The sequence below is a fragment of the Equus quagga genome, chromosome 9 (genome assembly GCF_021613505.1).
Source record: "Equus quagga isolate Etosha38 chromosome 9, UCLA_HA_Equagga_1.0, whole genome shotgun sequence".
Classification (NCBI taxonomy): domain Eukaryota; kingdom Metazoa; phylum Chordata; class Mammalia; order Perissodactyla; family Equidae; genus Equus; species Equus quagga.
The window spans coordinates 53,802,950-53,825,943 of NC_060275.1; the positions used below are offsets into that span (position 1 = coordinate 53,802,950).

The 22,994-nt window shown below is 42.0% G+C and overlaps 1 protein-coding gene across 8 annotated transcripts in view; it reads left to right on the forward strand.

Moving 5' to 3' along the window:
• The window catches only part of GREB1L (GREB1 like retinoic acid receptor coactivator), a 245,998-nt gene that overhangs the window by 201,833 nt on the left and 21,171 nt on the right, over positions 1-22,994 (forward strand). For 7 of the 8 annotated variants that reach the window (XM_046671347.1, XM_046671354.1, XM_046671352.1 and 4 more), the window contains 7 exons: positions 1,751-1,943; positions 10,440-10,573; positions 13,437-13,776; positions 17,828-17,943; positions 18,604-18,848; positions 21,530-22,107; positions 22,317-22,419. In XM_046671347.1, coding sequence (XP_046527303.1) covers positions 1,751-1,943; positions 10,440-10,573; positions 13,437-13,776; positions 17,828-17,943; positions 18,604-18,848; positions 21,530-22,107; positions 22,317-22,419 — 1,709 coding nt within the window. Of the gene's footprint in view, positions 1-1,750; positions 1,944-10,439; positions 10,574-13,436; positions 13,777-14,026; positions 14,121-17,827; positions 17,944-18,603; positions 18,849-21,529; positions 22,108-22,316; positions 22,420-22,994 lie in introns of all 8 variants that reach the window. The other variant, XM_046671355.1, reaches the window with a different exon arrangement.

Sequence of the window (22,994 nt, forward strand, 5' to 3'; positions counted from 1 at the left end):
CAGCAGTAATTGTTACGTAATAAATCATTTCAAAGGTGATGATTTGAAAGCCCAAGGACCCTTAACATTTGGTATCTTCTTCTTGGTAACTTACTCCTACTCTTTCCTTCCTCTTCAACTTTTACCAATTTAATGTTGCTCTTATTTTAACCTTACTGAGGTGACATTACAAATTCCTGTTAAAAATACGGTCTTAAGAGCATTGTGGAACTCAACAGCTTCAGAGAAAGAGTGGTAGTAGGAGGTGGACGTTACTGAGCTCCCAGAAGGGCCACATGCTTTCCTTCTTACTACTCTTCCTCCTCCCCATTCTTTTCCTTTTTTCTTTTTCTCTTTTCTTCCTTCCTCTTCTGCTAGTTCCCATCTTTCTTGCCTTTCTCTGCTCCCTCTTACCTTTAACAGCAGTGGAGATGCCACTTTAATGACCTGACAGTAGCTCTGAAACCTTCCACAATTTACCAGTTTAAGCAAAAGAATATCCTATCTCTTGGTGGGCTTATTAATGAAAGAAAGTAAATGTGGCATGATGGAGCCAGACCAATGATAGTAATTATCTGGTAGTGGGTATCTTTGCTCTTATGGATTAAAAAGGCAAATAATTTTTTTTAAAGGGGGCAAATTCTCATCGCATATTACATATCATGGTTTCTCCTCACCATGAAGGGGGAGGGAAATTTCAGGCATCATCAAGCATTTATAGATTTCCTTTTCTTAAGGACACACTGAGCTTAGGAATCTGGAATTTTTTTGATCTGTGGTCGAAATGTCAGAATTGCAAAAGTGCTTATTCAGAAGCGAGAATGTGTTTGGTATTCCACAATCTGAGCCGTACGTAGGTATAAAGAAGACCTTGCGTAACTTATTAGATTTAGAAGGAAGGAGGGAAGAAGGGAGGAAGGGAAGGAAGGAAGTAAGGAAAGAAAGAAGGAAGGAGGGAAGGAACGAAGGAAAGAAAGAAAGAAGGAAGGAAGGACAGAAAGAAGGAAGGAAGGAAAGAAGGGAAGAATTTTGCCCACATCCTGTTCAGTTACTGCTAGTGTTCTATGGGCAGAAAGAGCTCACCGACCTTCAATACCTCATCTTTGAAAGTCTGGGGTAGTAGCTCGGAGGATTCCTGATTGTATCTCTCTCTGTTTAGTTCCCCAGGGCATCGAGATTATTTCTTTGAGGAAAAAAAAAAAATTGGTTTTGAGGCTGCATGGCAACCTGGTACATCCAAATTGAACAGAACTGAAAATGCTTCAGAGATATGAAAATGTTGGTCACGGGGAGGCAGTAGGAGGAGCCCTCCCCACAGTCTAGCAGCCTCAAGGGAGGAAGGAGAGTGGTATTAACACAACAGGGATCCCTTGCAGCTTTGGTGTCTCTTTAGGGTACAGATCATTGCACAGTTATAAGCATCACGTTTTGATAGAGAAGCTCCCTCATTCAGGTGAGCTTTCAAACTGAAGTGATCCATCTCAACTACAGATTTAGACATCCTTGGCCAGGATAACTGAGTTACACTTTGAGGTATATCAGGGGCAAACTGAAAAAGGAAAAAAAATATCACTGAAATCTGTCTGAAAGGGGTAAGAAGGAGTGTGTAATTTTTGCTCTTCCAAATCAAGTGTTGGTTGTTTCTGCTCCTGCTCCCAATTAAGAAGAACTAGAAAAATACGAGCTAAGACATTTTCTCCATTTTGATGCCAATTCTGCATCTAATCAGTTAAATTAGGAGGTTTTAATGTGACTTTCAATATTTCTACAGTGTTATTTCGGGCTCTTTGTCACTTGGTGAACCCAGTCATGGATTGGCTGATAGAGTCATTAATTGCAGAGAAGTTCTGGAAGCTTTCAACCTCCTGGTGCTTCAGGTTAGCTCCTTTCCATACACTCTGCAGACCCAACAGTCCCGAATCAGCTCCAGTAATGAGGTTCACTGGATACAGCTGGACAGCATGGTGAGTCTCTGTTCTATTCTCTGATACATAGTCGTGTTCTCAGTTCCCCAGGGCATAACCTTGAATAAAATATTGTCGTGGCTTTGTAAAATATAGCACAAGAGGTTGAAAATCTAACAACCTATATGCTAGTTTGAAAATCTAACTAACATGCTTTATCTTCTGAAAGTCCATATAATTACAATTTTTATAAGACTAAAAACCAGTGAATAGTGTCTTATATAAATGTGACTACGTGGTTCTTTTTTAGGTTATCATGCAGACACAAAATTATCCATCCTATACAGTTTGTCCCCAAAAAAGTGTGAAGTTATCTGACACCATCAATATGTTTGATTATCTTTGTGCCTTTAAATGATTAATTTCAATCTGAGACCTGGAAATTGTATTGTCCTGTTGGATGGCTTCTCTGTCATGTTTTAGTCTTACTGATCTGTATCACTGTTAATTACTCTCACGCTCCCCCAGCAACTGGATTTTTCCATTTAATCAGTTCTCACAGACTAATGGTTGAAACAGAGGATGACGATACTGTTACTCTAAATTACTCAGGAGTGGTATTTAATGTGTTAGAATAGTCATCTCAACATTATTCAAGGCATTATATTTTTTGGTTCCAGTCCCTAATATCTGAAAAATAATTTCTATGACCTATAAAATTGGATGTTAAATATACTATCAAAGAAATGTTTCATTAAAAAAATAAAGATTAGTCATTAATGATTAGCCATTAAGCAATGGATCCTTCATTTAAAAATACTGAACAAATCGGATATTTTAAAATAAACATGTTTAAGTAAAAGATGCCAGAAATATCTTACATAAGACTAACTATTTATCAACCCAGTGCATTTCATTCTATTATGAAGGAGGTAAATTTTCCCTGACTTGAGCTCTGAGTGTTGGTCTGTTCTTTGCAGTCAGGCAAACTCAGGTCACTAAATCATGTTGGCATCAGTAGTCTCTCCCTTAGGAGGACTATCTCAACGTGTTCACCATCACACAGAGGTTGCTTTGAACTTTCGCTTTGTTGGTATCTTCTCCACACTGACTCCCTCCATATATGGGGTGGTGAAGTTATGGGTGAGATAAGAGGCCACCATGGTTCCTTTGCCTCTAAAATGTGAGGCATGCCTGTGGGCTACCCAAGCAGTTGCACTGACCCAGAGTGTGATTGCCAATAGAACTGATGAATGGAAAAATGGTTTTTTAATCCAGCAGATAGTTCTCCTATTAAATGTTAAGTTTTAATACATTGTTGGGGGGGAAAAAAGAGAACCATCCTAATTTACCTTGTTCATTCAGTCTCTTCCAGAAGACTACTGATACTAGTGATAGGAAGAAGGCTCATAGCTTCTGCCCTTTATCTTCTCCTGACATGAGTAATAGACAAACAAGCTTAAAATAATTTTCCTTAAAAATCACTCCTATGATTGATTAATTTTTAGGCATAATAGTGGTTTATGGTTATATTTTTTAAAAGGATTCTTATCATAGAGATATCTTGTGACATATTTATGAATTAAAGATATACCCAGGATTTATTCAAAATAATTATATTTTAGTCATTATATTCTAATTAAAGTTTTAAAAAAAATCATCCCTATGAAATTGAGATCAACATAGAGAAAAGGTAAAAATGTTGAATCTAATTTACAACAACTTCACACACTTAGGGGAGAAGCTCCTAATGATCAGCCTCCGGAAGCCAATGTCCTAAGGGAGGAATAATTGAGAAAAGCAAAGTAACTAATTCAAAACATATTGCTGAACATTTGTGGGCTTGTGTTAGAGCTTTCCAAGAACACACAGAGGACTGATGGTTTACAGGAGAAAGCAAAGTATATATCAAAGTCACTATTATCCAGAGCAGAATAAAACAGAGAGAAAACAGATGGATAGTTACCAGTGGTGGGGGGTGAGGGAGTGGGTGAAATTTGTCTAGGGGGTCAAAAGGTATAAACTTACAGTTATAAAGTTAATAAGTCCTGGGGATGTAATGTACAGCGTAGTGACTGTAGTTAACAATACTGTATTGTATATTTGAAAGTTGCTAAGAGAGTAGATCGTAAAAATTATCATTATAAGAAAAAGAATTGTTTACATGTGATGATGGATGTTAACTAGACTTATTGTGGTGATCATTTCACAATATATACAAATATCAAATAATTATGTATATTACCTGAAACTAATATAATGTTATATGTCATTTATATCTCAATTGAAAAACACACATCAAGTTGTATACCTTAAATATATACAATTTTTATTTGTCAAAAACAAAAGAAAGTAGAATAAGACAATTTCAAAAAATCAAAACGCTCTGGGGGTTGAAATGAGGGAGAAGTCTCATCCATTTGAGAGCACCAGGAAAGGCGACATGGTGGAGAGAGCACAAGGATGGGCCTTGAAGAAGAGGAAGGATGGAGCAGACAGATGGGGAGCAGGCACTCCTGGCAGCAGACAGCTTGGGCAGGGCCACAAAGGAGGAAGCATTGGGCATTTTCCAGAGAATACTTAGCAGGATGCAAAAGGAACCTGGACATATACATAGAGAGGCTTTGAGTGCCAGGCTGGCAAAGCTTACACTTACTTATTACACAGGCATTAACAATTTTTTAGCAAGGGCATAGTACTATTAGAAATATTATGAAAATATACACATTTTTATTTTTTTAAGGTTTTTTTCTTTCTTTTTTTTTCTTTTTTTTCCTCCTTTTTTCAAAGACTTCATTGTTTCTCCCCAAAGCCCCCCAGTACATAGTTGCACATTCTTCACTGTGGGTCCCCCTAGTTGTGGCATGTGGGACGCTGCCTCAGCGTGGCCTGATGAGCAGTGCCATGTCCACACCCAGGACTCGAACCAAGGAAACAATGGGCCACCTGCAGCGGAGCGCGCGAACCCAACCACTCGGCCACGGGGCCAGCCCCGGTATACACATTTTTAAATTTTTTATATTAACATTGTAAACGTGCAGCTCGATGAATTTTCACAAACTGAACACACCCATGGGACCAGCACCTAGATGAAGAACTAGAACCCTACCACCACCCCAGAAGCCAGGCATGCCCCCACCAAAGGGTAACACTATTCTGGCCTCTTACACCATAGATTTTGTTTGCCTAGTTTTGAACTTGATGTAAATGGAACCATGCAGTTTGCATTCTTTTGTATCTGGCTTCTTTTGCTCAACATTGTGAGATTCTTGTATATTTTGGATGAGTCACAAAACATTCATTCTTACTGCTGTATATAGATCACTCTGGGTGACTCCACCACAATTCACTTATCCATCCTATTCACTTATTTCCAAGAGTGCTGCAATAAGCATTCTAGCATATGCCTTTTAGTAGACATATGTATGCATTTCTGTTGGCTGTACCTCTGGTTGTGAAGTTGCTGGGTCATAGAATCTGCGTATGTTCAGCTTCAGGAGATACCAACAGGCTGAACTAAGGCAGTTCATTAACTACAGAGGTTAAGTCAAAATGATTAGTAACGGGGAGACAGGTCATCTGGCTTTTCTGATAATTCAGATTGGAATTAACAAATACCTGAATCAGAATAGTGGTCCTGGAAATAAAAAGGATGGGAGAAATGGTAAATTTTTTAGGATTTGTTTATTGGGGAAGAGGGAAGAGTCAGAGATCCCTTTGAGGTGATGCCTTCAGTTGGAAAAAGAGGCCAAGAGGAAGATTTATCTGCAAATGGCAGAAGAGATGGATTTTGAGTGAGTTAAGACTGAGGTGAGTACACCATCACAACTGCAAAGTTGGAGTTTGGATTGGGCTTTATGATGTAGTTTTGGAATATTTTTTCAAAAACAATGGTCACTGAAGCAGCTGGTGTAGAAAAAAATGATGGAAAAAAATAATGAAAACAACTGCCGAGAGGGCAGCGAGGCCGAGGATCGACAGATAAAGGCCTCTGGATTTGGCCTCAGGAGTCCTTGGTCACCTTCCAGGGAACAGCATCCATAGAGCAGAGCATTTGGCTGGAGGAGAAGCAGAGACGGCAGCGAAAGGACAGGGAGAGCTGCAGGCTGGGGTCACTGAGAGGGCAGGACTTTGGGTGGGGGGAGATTTTTTTTTATTGAGATATAATTGACACACGTTATATTAGTTTCAGGTGTACAACATAATGATTTCATATTTGTATATACTGAGGAATGATCACCATAGTAAGTCTAACTAACATCCATCACCTCACATAGTTACAGAATTTTTTTTTTTTTTTAAAGATTGGCACCTGAGCTAACAACTGTTGCCCATCTTCTTTTTTTATTTCTTTCTGCCTTTTTCTTTCCCTCCCCAAATCCCCCCAGTGCATAGTTGTAAATATTTTAGTTGTGGGACGTGGGACACTGCCTCAACTTGACGAGCAGTGCCATGTCTGCGCCCAGGATCCGAACCAGCGAAACCCTGGGCCGCCATAGCAGAGCGCGTGAACTCAAACACTCGGCCACTGGGCCAGCCCCAGAATTTTTTTTCTTGTGATAAGAACTTTTAAGATGTACTCTTTTAGCAACTGTCAAATATACAATACAGTATTATTAACTATGATCACCATGCTGTACGTTACATCCCCATGACTTAGTTATAATTTATAACTGGAGTTTGTACCTTTTGACCACCTTCACCCATTTTTTTTTAAAGATTTTATTTTTTTCCTTTTTCTCCCCAAAGCCCCCTGGTACATAGTTGTATATTCTTCATTGTGGGTCCTTCTAGTTGTGGCATGTGGGACGCCGCCTCAGCGTGGTTTGATGAGCATTGCCATGTCCGCGCCCAGGATTCAAACCAATGAAACACTGGGCCACCTGCAGCGGAGGGTGTGAACTTAACCACTCAGCCACGGGGCCAGCCCCGCCACCTTCACCCATTTTGCTCACCCCCTTCCCCCGCTTCTGGCAACTATCAGCCTGTTCTCTGTATCTAGGAGCTTGGTGTTTTCTTTTTGTTTTGTTTCTTAGATTCTACATATAAGTGAGATCATATGGTATTTGTCTTTCTCTGTCTGACTTATTTCACTTAGCATAATGCCCTCAAGGTTCGTCCATGTTGTCGCAACCGGCAAGATTTCATGGTCAAATAATTTTCCATTGTATATATATACCACATCTTTATCCATTCATCCGTCACTGGACATTTATGTTGTTTCCATATCTTGGCTATTGTAAATAATGCTGCAATGAACATGGGGTGCATATATCTTTTCAAGTTAGTGTTTTCATTTTCTTTGGATAAATACCCAGAAGTGGAATTGCTGGATCATATGATAGTTCTATTTTTAATTTTTTGAGGAACTCTTTTTCATAGTGGCTGTACCAATTTGCATTTCAGCAAAGACTTTTTTTTAAGAGAAGGGACATTTTCCTCAAAGACACAGGGATTTGATAAATCATGTGATTTCTGATACTTGGAACATATCTTTCTTTAGAGTAACATCATTCAGAGTTTCATAACTCATATTTTAAAGGATGGTCCCATTAACTTCTGTTACAACTTTTTAAATACAAAACCACAGTTACAACTTAATGCAAACATAACAGACTGAGGAAATTATTCACTTCTAATTCTTATTTTTTAGTCATTCTAGTTCTTGAAACCCATACTGGCTCAAATTGATCACAAGCCATCTATTTAACAACCTGCTCTATAATTTTGCTAAGGAAAAAAGAGAAATCAAAATGAGGACAGGTGGATGCATCCTATCCAGCAAGTTACAATGCTGCATCAGGAAAAGGAATAGGCTTGGAGGAGGATTTTATACTTTCCCAAAGAAGCAGGACCAAGGATGAGAAGGAATGTGAAGACCAAGTACATTTAAGATAAAACTTTTCCTCTGACTCAGTGCCTGCTGTCCAGATACAGAGGGAAACTCAGCTGAATGACTTTTTTCATCCTGAAATGACTTATTTGATACAACTATCGAGAACAGCCAAGAACCCAGAAGGAAACAAGCAAACCAATAAACAATAGATAGCTCTCAGTGTATGCTCTCAGGCTCCAGTATTCATAAGAACATATTCTGGTCCTCTTGTAAAATATATTTACTCTTAAATAAGACCCTTTTCCAAAGAGCAGGATTAACTGGTTTTGGGGGGGGGGTCTCAAAAAATTAAAAGCTGTCGATTAAATAACACCTTATTTTTATCATATGGACCTTATAAATCACATAATTGCTCATCTCTTTGGATGGGTTGCTAAAAAGCTCAGAAACAGATTTGTACCCCACCTCTAACAAGATGTGCTGAAAATTCTGGTATGCCTTTTTGAGAGTACTAACTTTATCCCTGGCCCAATCTTATTTCTCTTACCCTAGCTGCTTCTTCCTCTGATTGCCTAATTTATTTTTATCATATTATACATTTTAAGCAGCTGTATTACCTTTATGAAATGAATTGGAGAGTTTTTAAAGAAAAATGTCAATACATAATAAATAACAAGAGACTAAAATGCATAGGCAACATGACAGCAAGAAGAAATGACTGTGAAAAATTAATCTAGAAAAGAGGAGAAGAAACTATTTCAAAAAGCAGATACTTGAACTGAACAGCTTATTTAATATTCTGAGGCTTAGTTTAAGGACAAGCAAGCAGCTTGTCACACATCTCAGGATCCTCTGAGGGAATCTTTGTGTCACATGCCAAAATAGTTATTCATTTTCACAGTGAGGACTGAGTCATCAAGATGGGGGATAGATTAAAGACTGTGTATTCTGTTTAAAAAAGCAGAGGAATATCTATTGCAGTTTAAAAATAACTTTTGTTTGTCAAAGGATCACTTTTTATGAATTTTATATGAATTATGCTGTCTGAGAAGTTAAGTTTTCTATAATAGAGGAGTTTTTGAGTTTGCCCATCTCCATAGAGTTTTATGGATAGCATGTGCACCAGTATAGAGAGCTGCTTCCAGAGAGAAAAAATCCGACCTTGTGACTGTGCTGGCCTAACAAGTGCTATTCCTCAGAAAATGTCTGAAGAAAAGAAAGAGAAGACAAACCATCTATGTAGTTACCATCTGCCTTAAGGAAGCATGTCAACATGCCACTGATCACATATTAAGTTCATTTGAAGTGAAAAGAAATTTCAGCTAGTGCCTCAGAGATGATTGTAGAGCTGGTATCAGGCTATATAATGAAACACAATATTTTTTCAGCTTTATGAGATATCATTGACAAGATTGCAAGGTATTTAAAGTGTACTTCGTGATGATCTGATACATGTAGACATTGTGAAAGGATTCTTCCCATCTAGTTAACTAACACATCCATCACCTCACATATTTATATACATTTTTGTTGTGTTGTTGTTTTTGTTGAGAACATTTAAGTTCTGCTGTCTTAGCAAATTTCGTTTATATAATACTATGTTATCAACTGTAGTCACCAGGTTGTACATTAGATCCTCAGACCTTATTCGTCTTATAGCTGAAAGTTGGTACTCTTTACCAACCTCTCCCTATTTCCCCCAACCCCTAGCCCTTGGTAACCACTTTTCTACTCTGTTTCTGTGACTCTGACTTTTTTTTTAGATTCCACATAGAAGTGATAGCATGTAGTATTTGTCTTTCTCTATCTGGCTTATTTCACTGAGCATAATGTCCTCAAAATCCACTCATGTTGTCACAAGTGGCAGGATTTCCTTCTTCCTTATGGCTGAATAATATTCCATTGAATATATTTATATACACACCGTTTTTATCCATTCATCCATCGATGGACATTTAGGTTGTTTCCATACCTTGGGTACTGTGAATAATGCTACAATAAACATGGGAATGCAGAGATCACTTCGATAGACTGTTTTCATCTCCTTTGCATATATACTCAGAAGTGGAATAGCTGGATGATATGGTAGTTCTATTTTTAATTTCTTGAGGAGCCTCCATACTGTTTCCATAGTGGCTGCACCAATTTACATTCCACTAGCAGTGCACAAGGGTTCCCTTTTCTCCATATCCTCACCAACACCTATCTCTTGTCTTTTTTAAAAATTATTTTATTGAGGTCATATTGGTTTATACTCTTGTATTTTTGATGACAGCCATTCTAACAGGTATGAGGTGATGTCTTGTGGGTTTGATTTGCATTTCCCTGATGATTAGTGATGTTGAACATCTTTTCATATACCTGTTGGCCATTTGTATGTCTTCTTTAGAAAAATGTCTATTCAAGTTCCTTGGCCCAGTTTTTAATCGGATTGTTTGGTTTTTTTGCTATTGAGTTGTGTGAGTTATTTATATATTTTGGATATTAACCCCTTAACAGATATATGATTTGCAAGTATTTTCTCTCATTCTATAGTTTGCCTTTTCATTTTGTTGGTAGTTTCTTTTGCCGTACAGAAGCTTTTTAGTTTGACGTACTCCTACTTGTTTATTCACAATTTTTTTTTTAACCTTCCAGGAAATAACCTGGATCTTTCCCCTTAGAAAACAAGACACATTGTATCCTGTCCTCACTGGGTTTTGCTCTGTATTTTGCATCAGGAGGACATGAGCTGCGAGGAGAAGCTGTACTTCGGCTTGAATGAGTACAGTAAGTCTCTACAGTGGGGAATCACAAGCCCACTTCTGAGGTGTGACGAGACTTTTGAAAAAATGGTGAACACGCTCTTGGAGAGGTAAATAAAGACCTTCAGCCTTTTCTTTAGCTGTACGTGCATATCTAGACTAGCCAGAAGCCTTTTGTATCAGTGTCACAGGGAGTTGGGTGGAGCCCAGGCTGTGCAGATGACATGCAAAGGCAGAATAAAAATAGCCTTTCCTAAGATGACCTTTTTCTCAGATGGGTTTTCTGTGATCCTCCAAGACCAGCAAAGGAAACTAGCGACCCAGAGTGGGACGCAGAACCACTTTCCATGCCTTGAATCGTCTCCAAGCATGCTGCATTGCTACCACCAGGAGATTACACGGCAGAGAGAGTGATTTGCTTATTAAAGGCCATTCCTCTGAGGTCTAGCCTCCCCCACCGGCCACCCTACACCTTTACATGTTTCTTCCTTTCTCCTCTGTCCACCACAGGCAGGTACCCTTAGATGACTGGGTAAAAATTAAATTTACTATGAGAGATTTGGAGGAAAGACTGGAGAAAATTAAGGAACAATTAGATCATTTCAGTGAGTGCTCCTCTTCCAGGCCTTGACCTTGGGAGTTAAGGATCATGATTCTTCTATCTCGTTTCCTCTGCCTTCTTTTTATTCCCCAGTTCCAGATCAAACTCTGGAGGAGTAAATGTTTTTCCTATTTTCCTCTCTCTGACCTTGAATTATAGACTCCAAGAGTAGGTAGGGGCATTAGAATTTACTGACCTAAGAGAGGGTCCTCCTTGCCCTCTACTACGGAATTCTGTTTGATCATCCAGTGATTTGGGGGCAGTTGGGCTCAGTTTGATGAGGCACATTCCACTTTTTAGTAGCTCTAGTTCTTAAAATTAGCTCCAATTTGTAAAAGCTACCTATTTAACAACCTGCCCTGTAATTTTGCTAAGAAAAAAAATCGAAATGAGGACAGGTGGATGCATCTGATCCAGCAGTTACAGTTCCACATTGGGAAAAGGAGCAGGCTTGGAGTAGGATTTTATGTTTTTGCAGCTGTTGGATTTGAGAAGACTTAACTGACACTGGGAATTAATCCTTTCACAGCACGTGTGAGCTTAGATTTCCAAAATCCTCCCATGAATCTCCCCTTTAAGTGTTTCCCACCCACCTGTTCCACTCGTCAGCCTGGAATGTATCTTTCCTTCTAGTAACATCATTCAGAGTTTCATAACTCATATTTTAATGAATGATCCCATCAACTTCCATACAACTTTTGTAATACAAAACTATAATTACAGTTTAAGCAAATATAATATATTGGACTTCTAAATTCATATTTCTTTCAGAGTGTGAAATGTAAATGCCTGTGTATCAAAGTTACCATTTGTTCTAACTTTGGCTTTCCTACATGGCCCAGCAAAAAACATTAAGCTTTAAACATGGATCATCTATGCTTACTTCCTCCAACACTCGAAGGGACTGATCCAGGATTGATTGAACTGAAGGATTTCTTCACTTTTCCCCAATCTACTAAATCCTTGCAACATAAGAAGACATTGTCAGAGAGCTGAATGAAATCTAGACCCAGCTCTGTCTCTGACCAGTTGGTTGATCTTGGGCACCTAGCTGAATTTCTCTCAACCCCCTAACTCCTTCTCCTTCTATGAAAAGATGGAGTGGTCAGAATCCAGGGCATCCATGGGCCTTCCCAGCTCTAAAGTACTTCAAAACCACACTATTCATTTGATGACCTTAATTGGTATTTGTAGGCTTTAATGAGTAAGGCCAGTGGGCCACTTACTTCACTTTAAATAGAATTATAAAGTGGAACAAAGGTGAAATCCCCCATTAGCCTACCCAGCTGCTAGGCATCAGGACATGCTGCTGGCTGGCAACCAGAAAGAAATTCTCAGACTCACCCTCATTTTGCTGGCTCCACGAGAGGCTTGACTGAGCTTGGGCCTGGGACCTTGAATTCCCAGCACCTACTTTCTTGACCAGCAGCTCTTCATGTCTGCAAGTGGGTCCTCTACCCATTTGTTCTCATTTTATCAGCAGGCCTGGCTTTCTGAGGAATAGCACATAAATGAGAGATTTATTTTCACCTGCTCTGCAATTGTAAAAACTTCCAATTTGAGCAAAGTGATTCCCTTACCTGGCAGTCCAGGTTGGGGGCGGGGACGCGTTGGGATGAGGCAAAGACACCTCTGCTCCCTTTACTGAGCAGGGGCTCTGGTGATAGGAGGCCACACCACTAGGGGGTGCTATTTCTCCATTCAGCTCCAAGTTTTCTCAGCACCAAGACACATCTTATGGGAAAATAGTATTATTGCTATCTGTGGGACTGACCTCAAATTAATAATCATAATTACTCTCCTTATGTCTGATAATCCACACACATGACATTAACGTCTCAATTTCCTTTACTGTAATTGTAAGTATCAGAGAAATACACCAACAAGGGCACGATTCTAATCCAATGCCACCAGCAAGAGGTTAGGATCCAGGGATGGTCCGTTATGACTCTGGAGACAAATAACCTGACTAGACCAGTGCTTCTCAAAATTTAATGTGCACACAGATCTGGGAGCTTGTCAAGCTGAGGATTCTGATTCGGTCCCTCTGGGGTGGGGGGATTTGACATTTGTACCAAGCTCCCAGGTGGCGCTGCTGCTGGGCCATAGACCACACTTAGAGAAACGAGGGTTGCTAGAGCATCCCTCCGCCTCCCTAACTTGCTGTACCTGTCTCAGCAGGTTCTTACTGACAGGTGTTGGAAGCTCAACTTTTCCTTCTAGCGCTGTGGGCTCCAGCATCATTCTAGAGCCAAGCCCAGCACTGAGCAGTAGCCTCTCCCCCCATGTGTAGTGTGCATTCCTACCGCACAGACCCTGCTGTCCCAGCTGGTCCTGCTGCCCGAATGCTAGCTCCCTGTGTTCTGTTGAAGGTACCCCAGGCTGCACAGCATGGTCGTCCGCTGCTACCTTCTCATCCAGCAGTACTCGGAGGCTCTGATGGCTCTCACCACCATGGCGTCACTCCGAGACCACAGCACACCAGAAACACTCAGCATTATGGATGACCTCATCAGCTCCCCAGGAAAAACCAAAAGTGGGAGGGGACACATGCTCATTATCAGGGTGCCCTCCGTGCAGCTGGCAATGTTAGCCAAGGAGCGGCTGCAGGAGGTGCGCGACAAGCTGGGGCTGCAGTACCGCTTTGAGATCATCCTTGGGAACCCTGCCTCTGAACTCAGTGTTGCAACTCACTTTGTGGCGCGATTAAAGGTTAGCAATGGACAGACATTTCTCCTTCAAAATGCCATTTGTTTCTGTTTTCTAGGAATCCCACATAGGTGGCCCAGAGGCCTGAGTTTAAGAGAGTTTTGCACATGGGTCAATCTGATCTACATGACAATGTTAAGGCTAAACTAAGGGACATGTTCACTTTGCTAATTGGAACCAGTCTATTAAGATTCTGTCAAGCCCCCTTCTTAGTAGGTGCATGCAGTTGGTCTTCCATGCTCTCCAACTGCAGGTGCAAAATTGAGATGACCCAATTCCACCCATGTTTATTGACCTTGTTCAAGATGCATCTAGCCCACAGCCACCTGTTTTCTCAGAAACAAAAGGTAAGTTGTTCTGTCAGATCTCTGTGGGGTACTCCTTTAAGTATTACCAATTCACTAATTCTTTTCTGTCCATCTAGCCTGTCAGCTCATGTCTAGAGTGGATGGAGTATTCCGTTTTATCCTCAGGACTCATATAGAACTATTTCCTGCCCTCTTGCATGTGGATTCTTCAACAGTTTGTTTCTCTGTATTTGCTTTGACCCTCAGCCCCAAGGGTGGGCTGGTCTGAGACTTATCAAAGCATCCTACAGAGGGATTTAGGGCATGAGCCAACCCCCTGCCCCTCTGCATGGCCAGGGACTGATTGCTTCTCCTAAACCACTCCTGTTAGGCATGGGTAGGGGAGAATTCCTAAATCAACTAACCCAACTCACTACCTTATGCTCTGCTCAGGTTTTTCTGGGGACTTTTATAATCCAATACATCCTAGCCATTAGAAAGCATTCAATAAAATACCTGCATACATATAGGTAGGGTACTGTGTGTCTGAGTTAGACCCACATGGTGACTGCACCCCACACACTAAATACTGAGCTAAATTGGGTCAAGAAAATCCAGTCTGACACAAACTTTATGAAAAGAAAGCACGTAGTCTTGGGGGATTTGCATTTCCACCCTGGGCTGCAGTTTCCCATCTGCAAAATCAGAGTAGGACTGTATGATCTCTAAGAGTTCTAAATTTGGGGATTATTATTTAGTGTTCATGAAGCATTTTGCAAATGCAGATATTTTTATTGTATTCTATTACCTAGCCTAAATTGAATAATCCAGAATGAAAAAAAAATAAATCTTGTATTAGCTTGATAAGCAACTTGGACAAATAAATCTGCCTAAAAATAAACTATATTTAATGGAACCTGTAACATTTATATTTAATATGTAGATATAATGTTCATAATTTTAAATTATAGTCATAGACCACATTACAGCAGAATTCCTAGGATGAATAACACATCAGAGTCCTGAAACTTCTTAAAGTGTAACTCATTGAGACGTAGGTCGAGACAACTTGGAATAATGCTAATAATGAAGAATCTGGAAAAGCAAATAAGCAGCATCACTGTGAAGTCTCACACACCTACTGCAGGGAGTTGTTTCTAAAGGATGTGAAGCTGCCAGGTCTTCTCTGGGTCTCCACTGACACTGGTCAAGTGTAGCTACTTACAGAGTCTTAGGTTATTTGTTCAGACCCTTCAGAAGTACCGATCACTAAGTCAGTATAAATCGGCAGGTCCTAAATAATTTACTCATCTGGGCCATAGTTTGAAAACCGCAGTCAAGACCTTAGGTTCTTAACCTAGCTGCTAGCACATCAGAACCACACTCAGGGCTTTTAGAGGGTGACTGCTCTGCACCTGCTGTTCTGAGAGCCTGCCATACACAAAGTGGGTCTCAAGTAATTGCTTCTCAAAGCAGTTATATCTCACTTAATTTATATGAGTAGCTGCCAGGCACCAACCACACAAAAGAGATTTCCATATTCTCAAAACCCCTGGATCCCATCAGTCTGTCCTGTTTATACTCTATGTGTGTGGAAGTGAAACTATGAAATCCCGTTGAAATGTTCACATCCTAAGCAAGACTGCCGCTTGCCAGGTGGTCTCTACTTCACCTGTTTATTTCCAAGTTACCAACTTCCTTTACCACTGACATTCTGGCATTGGTGTGCCTTTTATCTGTGGTCTGGGGTAAAATCCAGTGCCTTTTCTTCCATTAGATGGTCTTATTTTTGTGCTTACCTCTAATTATCCTGTTATGTATCGTGGTTAACTTAGAAGTGATGACAAATACTTTGGACAGATACAAGATTTAAATCTAAATAAATCAGTTCCTCCAGAAGGCCTGTGAAGCTTTCATTAGAGTTCCCTGGCCTTGAGCCCCATATTATTCTTGAACTCAATGCTCACCCAGTCTTTTGTGCTGTCTTAAATGCTTGTGCAGTAGTCATCCTGAGGGCAGGGTGATCCACAGAAGAACTGCAGCCATCATGCATCAGAGGTAGCAATGTGACAGAAGAGTATTTTATAGTGGGATTGCCTAGCTCGGATGGGTCATGAGTGAAAGAGAGATTTGTTTAATAATCTTATGAAAAGAAATCTTGTGGAGCATAACATAATCTCTCTTATCCCATCGTTATAAGCTGGCCTCATTATTTGTGGTGGAACCATGACCTATGGATGGTTTCTGGGAGATAAAATATATTCAGGGAGAACCCGTGTCAGGGATATCGTGAGTCCAATGTGAAGGCTATAAGTAAAATGCTTCCTATTTCCAGAATTCTTTGCTTTAAATCAGGTAATGTTCTGGTTTCTTTTGACATGAAAGCATATGGAAAACTGAAGTTTTGTAGAGAATCTTTCTTCTAACATTTTAAAAAAGCTTTTTGACAGGTTGATTTTCTAAGACATGGGAAGTCTCTCAAACTTGTAAGCAGTAATGTAGATCCACTGATTTCCCGTTGGTACACAAATTATCATAAAAGATTGGGCAACAAGGTTAAGGTTCTTCCATTTTTACAAATTATATACATTTTATTTGAAGTAATTGTGGGTATATTTATTTCTAAAGACTGGTTTTTCTGGACAACAACAAATCATTAATCAAACTCTATTATATTATTTCTTGCCTGATAGATTTCTTTTTATGCCATTTCGTGTTTAGCAAAGGAAGTACAATTCTATTTTAAAATAAATTTATATGCATTACTTAACACCTCACTTCTTGGTCCTTGTTCCCTAAAGCATTATCAGAAATGTCAGCTCGTTTCTTATAATAACTCCTGCTAGAAAGCTGATATAAAGCATAATTAGATGCTACACACTTTATAAAAAGTAGTGGAAACCACCTTATTTACTTAAAAAGTCTATTTTCTCTCAGCTCTAAAATAGAAAAATCTGTAAGATCTTTTCACTTTTGAACATCTTTCAAGTTGGTGGGATTTTCCCCTTTTCATTCATATATTCAAGTTTTCAAGACTGATGTTCCATTTATTAAAGCTATCCATATGTGTGTATATGTATATATGTGTTGATATCTATAAGAGGTTGATGTTTAATAGATTCTTATAAAACCATGAGCTAACTGCATTACTCTTCCTAAATAAGGGGCTGGGTTTTTTCTTGCTCCAGGTTTCATTATATTTTTAGCCTTCTCATGAGAGACTGTTTGAGGCCCTCAGCCAATAATTACTTGTCAATTAATTTAGACATCAATAAAGGAAAAAAGAGGAAAAATAACCACCAGGAGTGTCTAACTTCATGGTTCTTTTTGTCAAGATGTCTGTTTTCATGGAGTGTTGTTGAGATTCTTTCACTAGACATTTACAACCAAAACTGTCATTTTCAGTCAGTCCCAAGAGTCTGTGCATTATATGAAGAAAGTATGTTTAAGAGCCTTGAGTCAGGTAGTTTATCCAGGACTTCTGTAAGGTCTGCTTGACTGGTGGGATATTTCATATTCTATGTCTCTGGCCTGTGTGGCTAATACATGATCTATACCAAGACTTCCTACTAAAGGATAAAGGATAAAGGCCACATTCTTCTAGCGGTGCTTTGTGTATGCTTTTTAGTAGCAGTTAAAATATATGTAGACACACACTGGAAGTCATTTGGAAGCACAAGTTTATAAAGTCTGGACCTAGAAAGCTTTAAAAAGGGGGAAACTTAAATAAGTGGTTTTAATTTTACCATATGGGTCCCTTTCTACAGACTTGGAGAGGAAATGAACCAGAAGAGTGGATCCCTCGGACATACCAAGATTTAGAAGGTCTGCCTTGTATTGTGATATTAACTGGCAAAGATCCGCTTGGAGAAAGCTTTCCCAGGTACAGTTTGAATCCTTAGTTCTCATTTTTCCTTAGTTGCCCAGCTGAGCTGATGGTTAAAACTTGGCTGACACTTAACTTAGCCATTTCATACATTTGGCAAGTGAGAAGAGCATTGTTTCATTCAGAGATATAAGACATTTCGCCTTCCTTGATTCTTTCTTTTGACTTTCCAGAGATCACCTAGCAATCTGGGGAATGGAAGAAGGCCACAGCTAAGAAGTGACTATGCATCAAAGCAGGGTAGCCAGAGAGGCAGAGAGGAGAAGCACCTGCCCCAAACAAGGATTTTTTTGGAGAAAGTGTCTCTGTTAATGTGCTGTTCTCACCCCCTCAAGGGGCTAGGGCCTGTAGATTGGAAGGCAACAACAGTAAAAGCTGTAATTGAAGGCTTACTGTATAAATGCCTTACATGTGTCATGCCATCCATTCCTTACAATAACCATATGAGCCACTGTTATTCTCTATGTGGAGAAAATGAAGCGACTAGCCCAAGGTCATAACAGCTAGGAGGTGGCAGAGCTGAGGGTTAAATCAAGGATTACCCAGCACTGAAAGCCATGATTTTACCTGCCGCGATGCACCCAGCTATCCAGGCATGCATAAACCCTGCCTGCATGGCCAGATGGGCTCACCAGAACCATCATTACTTTTGTGCAGGTCTTTGAAGTACTGCGACCTCAGGTTAATTGATTCGAGCTATTTAACTCGCACGGCCTTGGAGCAGGAGGTGGGTCTGGCGTGCTGCTATGTCTCAAAAGAGGTCATCCGGGGGCCCGCTGTTGCCCTGGACCTTAGTGGGAAGGAGCAGGAGAGAGCCACGGTCAGTGAGAATGACTCTGACGAGCTGCTGATCGATCTGGAGAGGCCCCAGAGCAACAGCAGTGCTGTCACTGGAACCTCAGGTCAGTACTCTCTCTTCTCAAGGGGTGAGAGACAGGGATCAGGAGGGGAGTAGGCAGACGCAAGGCCCCTCAAGGCTTTCAGAGCAGCCTTTGGTGACTGAGGCATCCTGTCCAGACCTCAGTTCCTTGGGAGAGATACTGGGAAAACATGACTGTTGAACAGCACAAAATACCTCTCTGGGGAAACATTTACTGAGAGCTTGGTAAAAGGCCAAATATAAAAAATTTTATCAACCCCAGCCTGCAGCACTTTCACTCGTCTTTCCAACCCTAATCATCTCATGGATATTATACATCTGATATTTGCACAAAGGCCCTCTTTTCCTTCCAGATCCTGAAGCTGTAAGTTGTGCTAAATGGCTTAGTACCTGGCACAAAGTGTTTGTTTGAATGAATGAATGATTTTTCTAAGTACTTAAAGGCAAGTATTTGAATACTGACGGCTGCCGTGGGGCCACTGGTTGACTGTGATGATCCATATGCAGCCTGCTAGCCCCTCCTGTAATGTTACAATATGGCCTATGGTAGTGCCTGATGAATTTTCTTCTGATAAGTTGTATTACAGCAAATGCAGCACTATTAAAATTCTTTTCTGATTATGAAAGTAATAAAGCTTAATGCAGAAAACTCAGAGAACGTAATGAAGTATAGAGAAGAGATTGAAAGTGAAAACTCCATGACGCAAGATAACCACCATTAACATTCCTTCTCTCCCATAGTTCCCTTCTTTTGTCACTATGACACATACATGCAAAAGCACACACAATTTCGTATCTGAAAGCAGCACTGGTCTTTCTGTTCATTCTGTCAGCTACTGTGGGATGGCGCCCTGTGGGAACTGAAGAGGCCATTATCTGTGGGGTTTTCTGTCTTTCCATAGTGACCCTCAATAGCTCGGCTAGTGGTTAAGATTGGGCGGAGAGCGCCACTCTCTCCCCCGTGGCCTGGGTTTGTTTCCCGGTCAGGGAACCACACCACCCGTCTGTCTGTTGTCGTACTGTGGCAGCTGCACGTTGCTGTGATGTGGAAAGCTATGCCACCAGTATTCCAAATACTACTTTTGAAAAAAGTGGCCATGAAAACCCTATGAACAGCAGCAGAGCATTGTCTAATATAGCGCTGGGAGGTGAGAGGATGGCGGGCAGGGTTCTGACCTGCTGTACACAGGCTCACTAGGAGCTGGAATCGTGACACTAACAAATAGTGACCCTCAGTCTGGAAGAGCATGAGGACTGTCCTCCTTGGGGTTTGCCGAGCCAGCCCCCTCAGACAGGGGTCAGGGCTGTACCTCCCTTCACCCCCACCTCTACAGGGTCTCAGACCAGTTCAGAATAACAGCGAGTAGTAGAGGGTAACAGAAGGGAGGAGGAAATAGCACATCTAGGAGCTTTTCCATACCACCCTGAGGTTCGTCTTTGTTCCTGTGGCTCTTTAATTGTATTCGCTCCTTTCCCTGCATTTCTAGAGCTGCCCCACAAGGCTCATGCATTCTTGGCCTCATTCTGATTAACTCATACTAAGGTAATGGTTTGCCGTCTGCTGTTTAGAGCTTCCCTTCCTTCAAGGACAACCTGGCCTAGGAGCTGTGCTCACACCACTGAGCACACATCCCCCAGCCTTGGGCTGACTCTGAGGGGCCTCAGGGAGCTCACTGCCCAGAGTGCAGAGGCATGTGGACTGATGGTCAGAGCTGTGAAGAGAAAGGCACGCTCTCATACAAGATGGAAAGTCAAACGAGCAAGTGGAGTGACTTGGTTTCAGTAACCTCCAGTTACTAGCCATTCATCTAGGATCTCCCTGGTTGGGATTTGACCTATATGCCTGGAAGGCACCAATCTGTGCCCAGAGAGGGCCTTCAGTCCTGAACATAATGAGCTTCTGGTTTGTCCTCAAACCAAAGAGTGGCTATCTATTAGGGAGAAAAACATATTCAATGCGAATTGGCCAAATGCACTGGGATCTCTGGGCAAGAACCACACCTCATTAGATTATATACCTTCCTTCCCCCTTCACATGGAGACATTTCCCACACTGGTTTGGGCATCCATGGAAGTGGCTACACCCTGGGGAGCTTATCACAGCCAGAAGTGTGAGGTCCTTGGACCCCAGAAGGAGGCGAGTGCCACTGGAGTAGAACTTAAACGTGGAGCCTGTATTGGTCAGGGTCCTGGAATGAATCAGATGACATATCCGAATGAGGTAATTTGAGGAGAGTTTATCAACAGGACTATTTACAAAGATGTGGGCAGGATTTAGAAAAGGGGCAAGAGGTGGCATAGTTAACCCCAAGGTGCCCTGACCACCAGTGGGCCTGAAGAAGCCAGCAGAGGGAGCAGTTACGGGGACCCAGAGAAGCTGGCACGACACGTGCCACAGCCCTCATGGAGAAAGGCAGCCCACCCTGGGTGGCCAGGGAGCCAGGAAATAAGTAACTGATTTCCTGCTGGTGTCTCCCATTGACCAATCCCACCCAAAAGCCAGGGCAGGGGAGCAGGGTAAAGGAGTATGGAGAAGGAGGGCAAAGGGAAGATTTCTAGCACAGTTTCTGCAGCTGGTATGCAGAGCCATATTCGAGCTGGTTTCTTGGCCTTTCCCTCCTCCCCAGAGGTGCCAGGAACCTGGGGGAGCACACTTTAGCATCGGTAACAGGGGTCTGGGGTGGGCTCTGTCTGTCCTTTCAGGCTCCATCATGGAGAATGGGGTGAGCTCTTCCAGCACAGCAGACAAGTCCCAGAAGCAGTCCCTCACCCCCAGCTTCCAGAGCCCAGCCAACAGCGTGGGGCTGGATGAAGGGGTCTCCGCAGGCATGGCGGGGGCTGGAGAGACTCTGAAGCAGGAGTGTGATTCTCTGGGCGCCCACATGGCGAGCAGCACCACCTCCAAGCCTTCGTCATCCTCCTCCTCTTCGGGACCCCGGGCCCTCCTGTGGCCGGGACAGCCTATCCAAGGCTGCAGGGGTCTGCACACCGCCCTGCCTCCAATAGTGATCTTATCCAAAGCAGCCTACAGCCTCCTGGGCTCCCAGAGGGGAGGCAAGCTGCCATCCTCCTCATCCCTGCTGCCGCATGCCGATGTGGCCTGGGTAAGCTCCCTGCGGCCATTTCTGCACAAGGACATGAGCAGCGAGGAGCAGTCCCTCTACTACCGGCAGTGGACCTCGGCTCGGCAGCACCACGCCGACTACAACAACCAGCCAGACTCCACCTCCGGCACCCGGACCTGCCACCCCCGGCGGCTGCTGCTGACTGGGCCCCCCCAGGTAAGGCAGGGGCCAGGCCAGGCTCTGTCCTAGACTGGGGTCCCCAAGAAGGAAAGAAGTCAGGGAACCTCTCAGGGGCGGGGTGGGTATGATCAGAGCAATGAGGACCTCACTCAGGCCTCGCAGAGGCAGGAGACACCGAAGAGCCCAGGTGTGAAATCTCTTTTCTCTTCTCCTTCCCTCTCCCCAATTAAAAATGTTTCCATTAGGTGGGAAAGACTGGCTCCTATTTACAGTTCCTTAGGATTCTCTTCCGCATGCTCATCAGGCTTCTGGAGGTGGATGTGTATGATGAGGGAGAGATCAACACCGGTGAGTTCTGAACCCGGGCATGCGAGGGGCAAGATACAAGGACATTAACACCAAGCGTTTTTCCTTCACCCTCTGGATTTCTACAATCCCTAATGTGCAGCGTTATTGTGAGGTTAAAGGTAACGTGCCGGCAGAGTTGTAAGTAAACTGTGACCATGATTCAGCTCCTGGAGGCCGGGGGTGGAGTCCTCCACTCTTTTGGCCTACCCCTCACAATGTCCTGCAAGACACTGGGCAAAAAGGCATTTTATAAGGCCCTGTTAGAAGGATGGATTGCTCAGATGGTGCAGTTATTCAGGTTTAAAATTCGATTGTGGCGTTCTACTGCTTAAGCGTCCAGGGCGTGTTTTATATTCTGGATACTAGGCCTTTGTTGGTTACTCAGAGTACACCTTATATTTTAACTGCAGGCTCTGAGTGAAGGTCTATGGATTCCTATAATGAAATGGAAACTTCTCTGTGCAGAACAGAACCCTGGTGCCTTAAACAAACCCCTTCACGTTTCCAGTAACACGCAGGGGCTAGTGCTTGACACTGTGTGGGGGCTGGTTTTCAAACCAAGATCATCTCAGCTC